The sequence below is a fragment of the Bidens hawaiensis genome, unplaced genomic scaffold (genome assembly GCF_021521415.1).
Source record: "Bidens hawaiensis isolate Kalapana, Puna unplaced genomic scaffold, B.hawaiensis_p1.1 tig00009480_1, whole genome shotgun sequence".
Classification (NCBI taxonomy): domain Eukaryota; kingdom Viridiplantae; phylum Streptophyta; class Magnoliopsida; order Asterales; family Asteraceae; genus Bidens; species Bidens hawaiensis.
In genome coordinates, this window is record NW_027491705.1 from 468,436 (window position 1) to 485,841 (window position 17,406).

The 17,406-nt window shown below is 36.2% G+C and overlaps 1 protein-coding gene across 1 annotated transcript; it reads left to right on the forward strand.

Moving 5' to 3' along the window:
- The first annotated feature begins 1,444 nt into the window (after positions 1-1,444).
- LOC143532598 (transcription factor TGA2.2-like) lies at positions 1,445-8,423 on the forward strand. Its single transcript, XM_077027611.1, has 8 exons — positions 1,445-1,580; positions 1,741-1,806; positions 2,408-2,467; positions 6,388-6,465; positions 6,562-6,613; positions 6,691-6,962; positions 7,097-7,342; positions 8,144-8,423. Exons 1-8 carry the CDS (start codon positions 1,512-1,514, stop codon positions 8,288-8,290), a joined length of 990 nt encoding a protein of 329 aa, XP_076883726.1. The 5' UTR covers positions 1,445-1,511; the 3' UTR covers positions 8,291-8,423.
- The last annotated feature ends 8,983 nt before the right edge of the window (positions 8,424-17,406 follow it).

A 17,406-nucleotide genomic window follows, 5' to 3' on the forward strand; every position in this document is an offset into this window, starting at 1 on the left:
TACTAGTGAACAAACATAGACAGATATGAACAAACTCAATGCCTTAAAAAATGAACACAGACACAATGTGTTGGAGAACCATCTTTTTATCCGACAAAAAACTTAACAACGGATGAACACGAATAAGGTGGTATATGTATTTGGTGAAGTCAAACATGATAAAACGGAAAAAGAAAAGGATGAAATGATGAATCCAACAACTACCAACCACCGAGTGTAAAAACTAACCGCACTTGGGTTGGGTTGGGTTGGGTTGGGTTGGATCCTACAACCAAACGGCTTCTCTCTCTCTCCATTGCTTTGCTCATAAGCAGTCAGTCAGTCAGTCAGTCGTCACAATCCAGCAAACACAATTTTCTATTCTATTCTATTCGATTGTTGATAATCAGCTCAGCAACGACTTCGTCAATTCAATCAAACGAACGAAGAAGAAGATGAAGCTGTAATCCCTTTTACTTAATTGCTGCATTACATGTTGCTTTTTAGGTTTTTTATTAATCTTATTATGATTTCATTGCTTCTGAAATAAATGTAAAGCTTTAGATGTTAAATTACAGAAATATCCCTAGCCTTTACCACTTGAATTTAACCCAACACACGATCGAACATGAAAACCTAAACAGATAAGGTTTCTGTTCATTTCTTTAACGGTCCAGCCACAAGCAACTAAACGCATAGGCTTTTCTTCTTCGTGTTCCTTCGTTTAACTTTAATCGAACAAACAATCAAACACCAACAACTAAACAGGTAGGCTTTTCGTGTTCGTTTGTTAAGAAACCGAGCATGTTCGTGTTCTTTCGTTAATAGCATGAACGAACGAATGAACATTGCTAAATATAGATGAACGGTGCTAAAACCAGTTTAAGTAATGTGAAAAATATTCAAACAACGTGTTAGGCCTAAAAACTTGATAAAACTAGACTAAGTTGTAATGGGCCAAAAAGTTTTGAATGAATATTAACGAATGTAAACGAACTTACTTAAACGAGCGTAAACTGACGAACATAAATGAGTGTATACGAACGAACATAAATGTATCTAAAAAATGAACATAAACGAACTTTCATAAACATAAATGACCGAACAAGACATGCATTCATGTTCGTTAGTTTAGCTAAAGGAACAATTTTTTTTTGTTCATGATCGTTCATATATTATATTAAATAAATGAACTTCCTACTGAACGGTTCACGAACTGTTCACTGAACGTCAGTTCGTTTACAGACTTAGCAATAATCAATTGAGAATCAGACATTCAAAGTTTCAAACATTAGGCTAGATGTTGCAGAGGAGGATATATAATCAATGACGAGGTGTATTACTTAGTTTGGTTAGTAATATATAAGGCATGCATGCGTGTAAACACTAAAGACGCACGCACATACTGACACACTTATTGAAAGTTCAGTTTTGGTTGCTACAAGCAACTTGCTAAAATTATCTATATGCAGATACATTCTATGATATTGTTTGGTACCTATTAAGCGCGGTTTATTCTTGATTGAGAGTTAATGATGGCGGAGTTCAGTCCAAGGACTGATACATCTACTGATGGGGACACAGATGACAAGGCTATGGGGGTAATAGTGTCTTTTAACTATTTAAATGTTCTCTTTGAGTCCTTTACCTGCTATATATGAATCTTGGAATCTTGAAATTCAGGATTTATTATCTATATTTTTCTTTTACTTTATAGATGACATTTTTGCTAATAGATGGTGTTTTGTCGTTCTAATGCAGTTCAATAATGGTCAACATCATGGGATTGTGGTTTCTGATGCTAGTGACAAGTCGAGGGACCAAAAGGTTTTTGTTTTGTGCTACCTTATTTTGTAAAGTCGTTAATATATTTGCTGTGTTCTTTTATTTTATTTAAAATGTCTCAAAAGTGGTATTATTCCCCATAAACACATCTCTCTTCCTTGGTAGCATCCTCTTATTATAATTATGAATAAGAGGTCATAATTATAATTACAAAACAGGTTGGATAGCAGGTCTAAACAGGTTCAACTTGAAATGTTAACTTTTTAGAGCGGGTTAAAGCATGTTGGTTGACTCGCAAACACTCTTTTGCCCACTGTTATGTAATATAATCACAAGGATTGTAGAATAAGATTAACAATATAAATGTTTGATTCAAAGATAGTTAGGAGGTTACGTGCATTAAGTGACACTTAAGCGATTTTTCAACCTATAATGTTTTAGCTAAATATTTTGTTCTACCTATTTGGGATAGCTCAAACCCAAATTGGCATGCTCATAAGTAATGGGTTGAAACTGTCACCTCAAAATTAATACTCTAGATGCAATTCAAGTCAAGTGCTGCTGTTATTTTGGACTTGGTAGCCAAGTGTTCGATTGTAGTTCTGTTGTATGATTCTATTGCTGAACTATAATGATTCTCCAGACCCTTAGGAGGCTTGCTCAAAATCGTGAAGCTGCAAGAAAAAGTCGTTTACGAAAGAAAGTAAGTTTTCTTTTCATCCGTTAAGTTATCTCATCTTTTATCATTGTTTTGTTTCATGCTGTTGGTTTCATCGTTCTAGAGGATTATATGGACCATGTTGAATGTTGCTTTTTCGCATTAGAAATCTCAAGACTGAACATTGAAAACTCATTCTATAGATGATAGAACTAGTACTTGCATGCTAAAATGATGATATACGTCATACTTAAGATACATTATGCAAATCTTAGCTATGTTTAGGTGGTAGTAACAGAGCTAGAAATTTTATGAAGGCATGCTAATGAAGCTAAATGTTATGGAATATTTATTCAAAAATCTTAGGGTTTGTTTGGTAGGAGGTAATGGAATGGAGGGGGAATGAAATGGATGAGGGAATGGAATGGACAAGGGAATGAAATGGATCATTACCATTCCTTTGTCCTGCTTGGTTAACATATGACAATGGAATAAATTTTTACTTTATGTTGTTTGGTAGGAAAAAAACTCACACGAATGAAATACAACTGACAAAGATACTAATAGAACCCTTAAACTTAAACAAGAAATTAAAGGATAGTAGGCCCGATTCGAGATGGGCTAGTCTCCGTTTAGCTGATTAGAGATGACAATTTTCCAAACATAAGGTTAACAAACCCTAATATTTTTAATACATAAACATGGATATCCTATAATCCAGAACAAACACATATATATAAACTTGATTGCTTAATAACCGCTGCATTTATTTTTAAAACTTAGCTCTTCATCTCCCGACTACCCTTATTCCTCATTAACTGCATTGACCCATTTGATTTAGGTGTTGTTTGTTTTTTCAGAGGTAAAATGTCTGCAGTCTGCGGACCACATCTGCTGACATCTGCAGCAGAAGAGGTGGACCAAACCTCTGTAGTCTGCAATAAGAAGATTGTTTGTTTTTTAGCGTCTGCAAACTTCATTATACCTAAACTTTCTACAAGCTTTCTTGAACCAAAACTAATAATAATTCAACACGTAGATTAGACTTTAAAGTAAACTAAAGTAAACATTTTGAAAATAAACAACATAATGGTTTTATTGAATGAAAATTATAGTAAATTACTTAACAACAAACTCTTTGGTCTCTGCAATGCAACAAGGACATCATCATAGCAGCTTTCTTCTTCTAAATCTTAATAATATCATCAAAATGCTTGCCTATTACTCCAAGACACAAGCTTAAGGAGAGGCAGGGGGAGTGTCGGTGGCGAAGGTGCGGGGAAGCGGCGGCATTGGGGATGGCCGGTGGAGGCAGCGGCGGTGCCGAAGAAGGCCGGGGGAGGCGGCGGCAGCGCCGAGGAAGGCGGTGGAGGCGACGACGGAGGTGTTACGGGCTGGAGCAGAGGGGTTGTGGGAGTTGGTGCGGCGCCGGCAGTGGAGGTCGCGATGGTGCGGTGCCAGCTGTGGAGAGCTGTGGAGGAGATGGTAGGGGAGGAGATGGTAGAATGAAAGGGGGCTATGGTTTTGAATAAGATGGAAGATGCACAAGACTGAAAAGAGGAAGGTCCATGTCTTATAGGATAAGAGGGCGTGAAGACATTTTTTAATGAAATGTCTTCAGAAAAACAAACAGTCTGCAAGCCTAAAGGTCTACGCGTGGTCTGCGCGATGCATACATAAGAGGCCAGGAAGATCTTCAGACAAATAACAAACACCAACTTAGCCTCTTGACCCACCCATATTGAGCTGGGTATGTATCAATACATTCCGCCCGCACAATCGACTTGTTCTCAAGTCGAGAATCTGATAGTTGTCCCAAGCGATTAACCATTCAATCATGGCCTAACCCGCTTCCTGAACCCCATAGCTATCTTGAACTAAACAAGGCTGCTGCCGAACATGGACCGGATTGAACATTGAAGCATAAGGGACCTGATGGGGGTGAGAGTCTGTTAGGAGGGCAGGCTCACAAGTCACATGGACAACCTGACTGATGGTAAGAGGCGGCCCAGACAATAGGTTTTCCTCTAGGGGATTGACTAAATCAAATGCTAGGTTTTTCTCCAAATCTCCGTTCTTTGTATATAAGGGGCAATACAATCAGATTCAATTGATCACCCAAGATGTTCTGATTTGGAAATTCCCGATGGGAGCCTTGTGCCCATTGTTTAACACTTACCATCTGCTCAGATTGATCTTCACCATTGCTAGGGTTGTCGTCTAGTTCTTCCTCTTTAGCCAGGTCCAGTTGTGGGTCGTGAGGTTCCTTCCGGATTTTGAGAGCGGATTGTGATGACTGAGGTTTGGCACGGTGAATCAAATTTGCGGGATTTAATTTCAAGAATCTGATCAGTGACCCTTCCAGCTATCAGAATTGACCATCTCATCTTTTTTGTCACCACTAAACTGCCTTTCGCCACTGTGTTCTTCCGATCCTCATATGCTTTTTCACAGTAACTGCCATCCCTGATAATCTGAGTCTTGATTGTTGCAATATCATCCTTCAGATTTGCTAGGATGGAGTCTAATCGTGAAGTAATGGCTGATAATTGGGTAGCGATAACCAAATCCCGGGTTGTAAGCACCACTCGAATTCCCGGCAATGGAACCAAATGATAGAACCCCTAAACTTAAACAAGAAATTAAAGGATAGTTGGCCTGATTCGAGATGGGCTAGTCTCCGTTTAGCCGATTCGAGATGGCAATTCTCCAAACATAAGGTTAACAAACCCTAATATTTTTAATAAATAAACATGGATATCCTAAAAACCAGAACAAGCACATATATATAAACTTGATTGCCTAATAACCGCTGCATTTATTTTTAAACCTTAGCTCTTCATCTCCCGACTACCCCTATTCCTTATTAGCTGCATTGGCCCATTTGATTTAGCCTCTTGACCCACCCATATTGAGCTGGGTATGTATCAGATACATACCTCAAAATAAATAAAACTAACAAAACAAAAAAAAATGGCAATGGCGATGTGGTTAGGCGGCGGTGGTGGTGACAACAGCGGAGACGACGATGGTGGTGGTACTTGGCAGCAGTCATGTGGTGGTGGCGGCGCAACATTGATGCTGGCGGTGGTAGTCGGGTGGTGGTGGTGGTGACGGTGGTTGTGGTGGCGGGTGATCAGGTGGTGATAGCGGTGGTGGTTATGATGGCAGGTGCTCAGGTGGTGGTGGTGGTGGTGGCGTTGACAGTGTGGCAGCCAAGTGGTGGCGGCGATGATGGTGGTGGTCAGGTGGTGGCGATGGTGGTCCGGTTGTGGTGGTGGTAGTTGTCAGGTTGTGTTGTCTAGAGAGTAAGGTGAAGGGGGAATGAAATGAAAAAAAAAAGAAGGGGGTCGGAAGGAATGGTTTTGGTGTAATGGAATTCCTTGTGTAATGGTTGATTCCATTCCATTGACCAATCAAACACCCATTTTCTCATTCCATCACATTGATTCATTTCATTCCTCTTTCCATTCCTGCATATCAAACGCTGCCTTAAGAAATTTGTTCAATTGATTATCAAGAAATGAAGCGAAATTAGTGAATCATGAGTTGGCTTATAGTTTGGATTTAAAAAGCTTCATTTTCCACCAACTTTAACAAAAATGTGTGTTCCGGGAGGTGTCCGAGATGGATGGATGTAGATAACTAAAGATATGTATATATATTTTTTCCTTTTGCAGTTTCAGGAGCAAAAGAATTACACTACATAAGGTGTAATCATTCGCATGATTTTAATTTGTCATTTATAGTTATATGGACCTTTTTTATTAAGTTGGCAATCATTAAAACTTCTCAAGTGTATAAAGGTCCCTCACCAAGAGGCATTTTGGACATTTGATCTACAATCAACACATTTTCATAAAAGCCAAAATATATATTGTATATGGAGTATATCATACAATTTCAATTTATTTATTTGCCTAGATGGTGGATCATTATTTTAACTGTTTTCAGTTGATTTTCAGGCGTATGTCCAACAGCTTGAAAGTAGCAGAATGAAGTTGAGCCAACTTGAGCAAGAGCTTCAGCGAGCTAGGCAGCAGGTTTGGTTTCATTAATCATTATAATATATATATTAAAAAAGAGTATGGTTTAAAGCAACTTCACTTGTCTTAATGTTATTTCTCTTTTGCTAAAAGGGCATCTTCATTTCAAGTTCAGGCGAACAGTCTCAATCAACCAGTGGAAATGGTATGATCATAATGCTAAACAATCCTTCAAGAAATATAAAATTTATTAAAAAAATAATTGCTAATGGAATTATACAGGAGCTTCATCTTTTCATGTCGATTATTCTCGGTGGTTGGAAGAGCAAAACCGTAGAGTTACTGAGCTAAGAGAAGCTGTTAGCGCGCATGCTGCAGATGGGGAACTCCGTATTGTTGTTGATGGCGTGGTGGCTCATTATGAAGATATTTTCAGAATAAAGGGTGATGCTGCAAAGGCTGACGTCTTCCACATCCTATCTGGCATGTGGAAAACGCCTGCAGAACGGTGTTTTCTTTGGTTAGGTGGATTCCGTTCATCAGAACTCCTTAAGGTCACTGTCTAAACTATTAATATATATATATATATATATATATATATATATATATATATATATATATATATATATAATGTTTTCTTTGGTTTGGTAAATAACTTGTTTTATTCATGACTGTGACGTGTTTGCAGTTACTTATAACTCAACTGGAGCCGTTGACAGAGCAGCAGTTATTGGCCATAAATAACTTGCAGCAAACATCACAGCAGGCAGAGGACGCGCTATCACAGGGAATGGATGCATTACAGCAGTCATTAGCCGAGACATTAGCGGGCTCAATTGGGCCTTCGGGCTCATCAGGCAATGTGGCCAATTACATGGGCCAAATGGCAATGGCTATGGGTAAACTAGGAACCCTTGAAGGCTTCATTAGACAGGTGCAATTTATACAAGGCACTTTTGAGTTTCTTTTATTGATAGCCAGTTAATATATTAATTATAATGAAATAAATGGACAAAAAAATGTTGGCATCCGAAAATTTTCCGTTTTGACACCTTTGAATGGCACACACTCAAAAGTCAAACCTTTTTTTTTATTGCGTGGCCTAAAAATGACATTCTGCTGAGGTCAAATGGGTCAAACAGGTTGAAATTCTTTTTTTAAAGTGTATTTTTGATGAATTCAATCTAATAATTCGAATTGTATTTGTAATAATAAAGTTTGTTTACTCACATTTCACACATAAATTATTTATAAAATATAACCATAAGTCCATAACCATAATATAGGAAAAAGCATTTGTGGGTCAACCCCATATGTCATGTTTCTATCAATACTGAATTTGAGTCGAGCCTGAACCAAGGTAAAGTTGCTCGTTTAAATAAAAGCCCATGTTTTCATATGTAAATTATAGCCCACGTTTCAATACATATGAATTATTGGTTTTGTAGTTTTTAAATTTATGTGTAAAACAAAAAAGTTAAAAGTAAACGTGTTGGCTTGAGCTTTTTACAAGCGAGGCTCCAACTCAACATTTCAGCTTGTTAACATAAATGAGTTGAGCCGAGCTGGGTCATTAAGCTTTGAACCCAAGCCCAAGGCCCGAGGGGCTCGACTCGTTTACAGCAGTACCTGTTATGACCCATTTTGCCACCTGTAAACACACACTTGCACGAGAAACCACTATGAAGGAGCCATGTGAATTGAGAGTGATATGTTTTGGTCGTGGTGGAAGCAGGCGGATAATTTGAGGCAGCAAACGTTGCAGCAAATGCATCGGATATTGACAACCAGGCAATCGGCTAGAGCACTTATAGCCATTAATGACTATTTCTCACGTCTTCGTGCTCTTAGCTCGTTATGGCTCGCACGGCCTCATGAATAATATTATCTTCTTCACAGCAAGCCAAACCATGGTTAACGCAGATTAATGCAAGGCTAATGTATTTAACAGGTAATTAATTCTTAAGTTTGTTATGAAGTTTTCCCTGTGTTTAGTCTTCAAAGTTACTACTTTTAGGTATTTTGTAGCAAGCAACTCTGTTACTTATTAATGGGTCGATTTAGGGTATGTTAACCACTATTTAGTGTGTAAACATGAAAGTTGAAACCATTTAAGGTTTGGTCAAAGAAAGTCAAGCCCCTTTTTAAAAAAACTAATTTGGGTTCTGACTCGGTTTTTAGGAGGAAAGGATTGACTGTTGCTGATTTGAAATTGGGTTTTAACCAGTTCGAGTCGGGTTTAACCAAATTCGAACCTGTTTCAAGGTCTTCGTGCTCTTAGCTTTCAAACCTTTGATTCAGCCAGCTTCAAACCAAGTTCAACCAAAACGGTTTCAAAGTCGGGTTCAGTTACCAACTCCTTTTGTCTGCACCTTTAGTGACGTTGATATTGAAATTGTGACAAAATTAAATGGTGTTTATCTACAGCATTTAACTAATTTCCTCAATTATTCACATTGGTTAGCTTTTCAACTACTGCTCCTTTTATTTTAGTTTAGACTAAGGTATGTTAAGTGGCATCACGTGCCTAAAACGTGATGGGCAACACCGTCATTTGACTGTTGTGTCGTCTCTCTCCTCTGCTATACACAAACACTTCGAAAATTTCAAAACCCCTAAACACATGAAGCACAACAATATTGCCTAGCATTTATCACCAACTAAGAGGGTGTTTGGGATTGAGTTTGAAAAATGTTTATTGGCTTATTGGCTTTTTCAAGAAGCCAATAAGCAAAAAAGGTGTTTGGCAAATGTAAAAGCTCTTTTTGTTTTGGCTTTTTGATAGGCTTGAAAAAGCACTTTTTCAAAAGCTCTAATTTGGTGCTTTTCAAAAATGCTTTTGGCTTTTTGATTGGATTTTTACTAATCTATCCACTCTTTATCCTTTTTGATCATTTTATGTAAATAAGCTAAGCCAAACATTTTTTAAAAAGTGCTTATGACTTTTCCAATTACATAAGTTAATCTAAACACTTTTTTAAAAACTGCTTTTCAAAAAGCCAGAAGCCAATAAACACTTTTGACAAAAAACACTTTTAGAGTTAAATAAGCACTCCCAAACGTCCTCTTAAAATTCTAGTCGATAAATTTGACATACATGAATATGATTTTAATAATTTAATATATTTAAACTTAAATTTCGTTAATAATACTTTTGAAATACAAAAAGAAGAAATAAGCCAAACTTCTATCTCATATTATGATTTTGATGAAGATTATATTCCAGATGAAGGCTTTAATTTTAGTGGATACGAATTCATTAATTCTAAATACTTTTATGATGATACTGATTGGCAATACCCTTCACCGTAATGGAAAAACATAGTTTTAATAAATTAAAAGAAACAGAAAATTCATTAAAAATAGATAAAGACTTAATAGAGTTACAAAAAACAATTATATTTTATGGAGATAAAATAATTTTTAAATTAGATATAATTATAGAATTATTAGAATCTGTCTTCCTTAATAGAAAAATAGAGCAACTTCAAATAAATTTCATGAATCTTTAGTTCAGCTTTTACAAAATATGAAAATGCCTAAAGAATATAAAAGAAATTAGAAATGGGCTCAGATTCTGAAAGTGAAGTTTATGTGTCTCCTAAAATAGAAAACTTAATAACTTGAATAGGAGATATGCAGTTAAATGATAATTTTATAAATATAAAAGCAAATGAGGAAAACTTTAATGTTAATGATATGAACAAACAAGCACAAGTACAAATCCTAAAATCCCAATAAGAGACGAAACCCATAGGTCAGTATAAGGATATGCTACTGTAAAGTCAACAATGAGAAATGAAGATTATTATAAACCATACCAGAATATGAAAAATGAACCAATTAATCCTTTTGGAATATATTTAGATGTAGATTGTATAAAAAATACAGAAGAAACAATAGATAAATGGTCAACAGCATTAAGAATAGCAGTTTCTGTTAATAGAATAGATATTTAAACACTTCAAGGATTTTTAGAAGGAACTTTAATAAATAGTGCTTTAAGATATTGGCAAAATTTACCTTTTGATTTGAAAAGAACAATATTTGAACATATAATAACAAGAGCAGTAGAAACCTTTAGGCTAGAGTTTTGTGGAGAAGGAAATACTATAAAAGACCCAACAACCATCGAAAAAATACTCAACAGCCTTGATAAGATTGCAATTATGTGATATGTGTGAAATAGATAGGTTTATTTGTGTATTCCAAGATTACTATTATCATACATATAATCAAATACCATATATGAATAGTTATTTAACACTATTTTTTGCTTAAATATCCGACCCTTGAGGACAAAAGTTAATGAAAACTTATAACCCAGGAGCAGCTGATACGTTAGGAAAAAGAATAACTCACGTTAGAGATAAATTGAGTGAATGGTGTGGAGATGCTATACTAGCTAAATTGAGTAAAGGATTAAAAAGAAAAATATCTTTATGTTGTAGTAGTCCAAAAATTCCTTTAATGATAGGATGTGATAGTTCATATTATTATGGAAAGATAAAAAGAAAATATAAGACTCATTTTCGGAAAAGATATTTTAAAAAGCATAAAACAAAATATTATAAAAGAAAAAAGATATAAGAAGACGTTTAACCCTACTTATAAAAGAAAACGAGATCCTAAGGAATGTAAATGTTACTTTTGTCATGAAAAAGGCCATTATGCAAATGAATGTCCAAAAAAGTTTAAAAGAATCTTAAAATATTTGAGATAGACGAAGATATAGGAAAAATGATAGAAGAAGGAGATGTTATATCAATTAATGATTTTTATGAGATAGACTCTGATGAAAGTATATTTATTTCAACTAAAACTAAAACTGAATACACCTTATCTGAAGATGAATAGGTTGAATATAGCCTCTAGTAGTAAAATAGATAATGACATAATCGATTGTCAAATGGAACAATTAGGAGAATATAAACAAGAAATTTTAATAGATAAGAAAAAACTTAAACAAATACAACATGAAAACTTCTCGTTATCAAATTATTCAGGATTTAAATTAAATACTTTACAAAGATTATGAATAAGACCTAGAGACCATCATTTATATTATGGATTAAACATTCAAGAAAGAGCTCTAGACATTAATATAACATCTAATAAAGTTATGATACCTTTATTATCTAACAAATATATTCAAGAAAAACTACAAAAAGTAAAACCTGAAATAAGAAATACTTTAGGATGGGTTCATGTAGGAGTCATCCAAATAAGTTGAGATTTAGTCATAGGAATAAGGTCGATGGAGAAATCATAGTCATTGAGATTTAGGGTGCAACCACAAATCACTGAATCAATCGAGATGTTTTACCATTTGTGACTTCAACCATGAAGGAATTTTCGAGCTTAGAACGAGACGAAGAAAGCATAGGCTCAAAATCGAACGACACAAAACTCATATTAGCATCGATATCAAATAAAATGGATGCATAGACGTTTTTAACCAATAACGTACCGTTCACCACATCGTTGTTATGTTGAGCTTGATTTGCATTGTTTACAAATGCCCTCCCACGAGCATTAGGGACGACTGGTGCAGCTTGAGAAGTTGAGGCTTGGTTAGCTTGAACCGATTGAACAGCTTGATTTGCCATGATCTATGGAATCGGGGGTTGATAAGCCTGAACCTGATAGGCTTGAGTAGGATACACAGGCTGAGCAACCATTTGGGCCTGATATGTGAGTCGAGGACACACGTTGCGGAAATGACTAGGATCTCCACAATTGAAACAGGCTCGAGGGTGGGGTAAGCTTGAGAGATAGGTTGAGCTTGGGTTAGGACACGGTTTTGATTGAAGGCATGGGGAGTACGGGGTGGTTTGGTGAGGGTTGGTTGGGTACGCATGAATTCGAAACATGTGCCTAGTAGGTATCCAAAACGACCACAATGGGTGCATTGTCGGCAAGGGATGCCGAATTGATGGTGTCGTTGGTAGATTTGGCAAAACGGGTGGGGACCATGCTAAGGCTTCTTTGGAGGGGAAGTTTGAAGGTTTGGGTTTGTGGATATTGGAGTTGTGGTGGGTTTAGTTGGGTTAAGGCATCGTTTTGTTTTCACTTCTTGGAGTGATTATTGTGGTGGTTGCGGTTTGGTTTGGGTGTGGATTCAGCCTTGACCTCTTTTGAAGGTTCGGCCTCGGTTTTCTTAGTAGCCTTCTTGCTGATTTTAAGGGTTCCTGCCTTGACGTGGTTGTCAAACAAGGATGCAGCAAGAACAATAGCTTCACGAAGAGTCTTAGGAGAACTACTTTGAACTTAATCTTGGATTTGCCTTGGCAGACCTCGAATATACTTGTCAATCCCACGAGAGAGAGGAGTGACAAGATGTGGCACCAGAATGCTAAGCTTATTGAAACGAGCGGTGTAGGTAACGTTATCACCACCCTCTTGTTTGAGGTTTCAAAATTCCACTTCCAGGTTCATAAGTTCATTAGGTGAACAGAATTCGGCAGTCATGATTTCCTTAAGTTCTTCCAATGGCAAGGCCATGGCTACATCAGCACCACGGGTGGATTTGTATTACACCCACCAAGTTAGGGCTCTCTTTTCTCGAAGACACTCGAAGCAAAGCGTGTCTTCTTGTCATTAGGACATTCGATATGGAGGACAGTACTCTCCATGCTTTGGTACCATTGTAGTAGGGCAGTTGCACCTTCAGAGCCATCGAACTTATCAGGTTTTGCATCGGTGAAGGTCTTATAGTGACAAGAGCTGGAGTTTAAACCCGAAGCAGCTGCGTTCGAGTTCGTAACAAGGGTTTGGTGCATTTGAGCCACCATCTTCAGGAGCACAGCAGCCATTTGCTTAGCGATCCGGGCTGTCATCTTGCGGCTGGAGGCTCCAGAAGGACGACGGTTAAGGTAATGGGAAGACATTCTACGAACAAGCGCTAAAAGAATCGTGAGTCTCGGAATCGTGTATGGCGTAAAAGTTCTTGTTAATGTTGGTTAAATAAGAAAACTTGTAAAAATAAAATAAGCGTTATGTGGAACTTAGAGTTTTCATGAACCACCATAGACTCTTATGTTCCAGCACAAAAATCAAAATTCGAAATTAAATCGAACAAAAAGCTGGGTATTCGTGTATCACCACGACTTGACAAACTTTCGGTTAAAACACATTGTAAAACATTGAGGGTCGGAGTCACACGTCGCATGAATCACCATGATTTGTATGGCATCCTAAGAAGTGTAACCATATCCTTATCATAAAGAGGACATGATCACGTTTGAAAACATAAAGATGTGGTTCGTATGGCGTTTGGTGTGGTACGCTTTGGCTTAGGGTTTCATGCCCTTTCCGAACTCTCCAGGTAAGCAACCGGGTCCTGCGTCTGATTGGATATATGCGCATTGCTTATCCTTAGGTTTCAATAACCTTGGTGTCAAGAGTTCAGAAAACAAGCACGTCCCCCCTACAGTTACTACATACCCCCCCCCCCCCAACACACACACATAAAACCGTCTTCATGAAGAAAAATATCGGAAAACCGAAATAAAATTGATTGAAAAGTATTTTGAAAATATTCGTTTTAGGACTAAACCTTGGAGTTTGTGTGTGAATATGTGTACCGGCGACGTTATAAAATGTTATAAGATCGAGCTTATGAATAAAACTTTAATATAAGTGCGGGCACATAGCACATAGAGTATTCATGCAGGTTGGGTCCTAAAACTATAACTATACTAGATCGATACGTATAACAGCCTATCTTATAGTTACGGCTCTGATACCAATCTGTAACACCCCGTCTTTAAGCGGAATACGCCCGGGTGTAACGTACAGATCATTCATAAGCTCGTAACGCTATTTAAGCGACATTAATTATAATTAATTCATTTCATATCATCAAAAGTACACACATTGTTTATAAATAAAAGAAAATAATAACACTTCATCGTAAAAGTAAACAAGTTTTTTATTTCAATGTCCTAAGGCATACTAATGATCTTCGTCCTTAGCACACCATCGATTCAACCTGTAGCACGTTGAAAATAATATATATTGTCAACAATTAAGTTGGTGAGTTTTCATAAGTTTTTGCGTATACATATATATAGAAAACTCGCAATTCAGCAATCGTCATGCAATAAGTATTCAAGCGTAAAGTAAATGAAATCAAATAGTGTCGTCCTCTCGTTCATTTAGCCGAAGCCTTTGAAGTCGGGGAAATGAGAACCACCTTACGTAAACGACCGAAGTTGTAACGTTAGACGACGCGGGTACGTCCCGTCGGACCCTCCCACTATGTGTTATGTGTTTGCGTTTGTGTAACTTCCACCATAAAAACAATCAACACGTTGCAAACAAGTTCACGTATAATCATAAAAATATGCACGAATAATATTAACATGTACGATATTAGTGAAGCGGTTTGTAAACAAGCACATAACTAACGAAAGAAAAACTTGTGATGTGCTATCCCCAAAATATTATAAAGCGTTAAAATGGGGTTATGAAGAACTCACTTGGAATGAGGAATACGGTAACGAGAAGACGGTAAAGATTAGAGTAAGCTTAGTTGGTCCTGTGAGAATTCCCGACAATTTGTCCTAATTAGTAAGGCAAAAATAAAATAAATACTTAAACTAAGGTAACGAGCAAGACACAAAGAGATGAGTTTATAACGGATTTGGGGTCGTTAACGTATTAGATATATCTCATAGATTATTGATAAAGAAGTAATCAAATTTTATTAATTTTAATAGAGAAAAAAAATGAAAGGTTATATTTATTTATTAAAGAAAACATTTAAAATATAAATACCGACTTATCTATGAAAACGTTTTAGGTGATGGTTTAATGAGATTCCATTTAGAAAGTAAGGAGCACATTTATTATTATTGTTGTTGTTGTTGTTGTTGTTATACATATATATATATATATATGGGAGATTTCAAATGAGAACCCCTTTGAATTTTAAGAACTCGAAAGAACTCAGTGTAATGGTTTTTTTTTCAAAATTTTTTTACACATGCGTAAATATGTAAGTTACATACACGTAAAAAAAATTACATAATTTTTTACGCATCGAGTCGACTTTTTACACATATGTAACGGACGTAAAAGTTAGTGTAACCACTTATATCTTTATTCTCTCTCCTACTTTGATTTTTTTGCTAGATTTAATCTCAACCACATATTCTATTTCATTTAATTAAATGTGTGGCCTAGGATTGAGTTCTTAAGTTCTTAAAATTCAACATGGTTCCAAAAAATCCCTATATATATATATAAATGATTATATATGTTTATACATTTAATTATATGTGTATGAAAATTTATTTTAGAAACTTATCGGGGTTCAGTTCGTTTAAACGAGCATAAACAATATAAGATTTTTATATAGTTTAGTTAATAATTTTAGTTAAAACAAGAAAACCAAACTTAAAAAAAATATACATAAAACCGGACCAGGGGGTTTCGAACCTGCACCCCTGGTCGAGTTTCGCTTGACCTCCATATGCACTAACCAGCTGGGCTAGTTGTTAACTTGGTTCGAAACAGAAATGAAACTATTTAACCGTTTATCCCAATAATCCCCTAATTTATATAAACCCTAATTTGATAGAATCCCAATTGAAGGTCTTGTACCCTCTGTCGATTAAAATTGACAGAGAGGTTTTAACAATCATGAAAAAACGATCATAACACATATAATAATTACCTGTTTTGGATACAGATTGATAGAGAACAAGACTTAGGGTTTGGGTTGAATAAGCAAACAAAAACGATCATACACAGCTTTGAGGAAATTTGTTAAGGGTTCTGGTTTGCGACTATAAGAGGATGGTGTGGGTTCATTCAATTGCGTTTTGGTTGTGTATTTATAGGCTAACCAGATGTAACTGGGCCGCGGCCTATGTTTATGCGATTTTGATTATATTAACTTGATTGACTGACTGTTAGACGATGTAAATGACGATTATGATTTGCAGAGATTACGGATTCATTTAATTAGCTTGATATTCGGCTTAAACGAAGCAAAACTGATAAGGGGGGGGGGGGGTCGGCGTTGACGAGGAAGGAAGAAAAGAAAAAAATATATATTATTTCAAAAATATTGCAAATAAGTCCCTGATCTTATGTTTTAGAGCAAAAGTGGTAAAGGTTATAGTGCAGGGTTAAAAGTGCAATTACTCAATTCTTTAATGATTTATTAATACAATACGGACAAAATCGAAAGACAAAATAAATACTTTGGCGTCTTTAATAATTATAGAAATCCGATTACAAGACGGGTAATAAAACAACTTCATTTATTAAAACAAAAAATGACGAATGTCACAGATGGGGTGCAAGATGAAGATGCCAAAATAACACCTCCGGTTAATGCTTAAAAACTTTCATTATTGCCCAGTCCAACAACCATGCCACTGACTTTTAAACCTAGTGCTCTTAGCTCGAGGCATTTGATGAGTGATGAACTCGAGTTAAAAAGCACTAAAGAGGAATGTTTTTGGTGTATCGAAAAGTTTTTTCCAGGGCACAAGTGTAAGAAAAAATAACTTTATATACTCGAGGTGAAGATGAAAAACAAGCAACAGAGAAGGAGGAAGACAATATTACTTGAATCGCTTTTTGAGGGCAAAAGGGGATTAAGGGGGGAGTATTATTACGTTTTATTTATTTATATTTATGTTTTATTATTATTATTATTAAGTTAGGGATTGGGGTGGCTATTTTAGGTTAGTTCGGGGGTATCTATTGTAATTTGGATTTCTATTTAATTATGTAAGTGATTAATGAAAAGATCAACCAGTTTTGAGATAATATTCTTCCCCTTGTTCAAGTTTCTTCTTCATAATTGGTTCTAACCCTATCATCAGTTTAGACCGAACCACGTTAAATACTCGTGTTCGTTTATTGCTTTCGTGTTTATGTTTGGTTTCGTGTGTGCGTTTAATCCTAACACCGTTACAGCCTAGCCAACGGGTACTCATAAAGCATACAACTATAGAAAAGAAACTATATTATGTAACA

Excerpts from the sequence above, each read along its gene's own strand:
- LOC143532598 (XM_077027611.1), top strand. The coding sequence starts at position 1,512 with ATGATGGCGGAGTTCAGTCCAAGGACTGATACATCTACTGATGGGGAC. Across the intron at positions 1,581-1,740 it reads CAGATGACAAGGCTATGGGG|TTCAATAATGGTCAACATCA; the intron begins GTAATAGTGTCT and ends GTTCTAATGCAG. Across the intron at positions 2,468-6,387 it reads AAAGTCGTTTACGAAAGAAA|GCGTATGTCCAACAGCTTGA; the intron begins GTAAGTTTTCTT and ends GTTGATTTTCAG.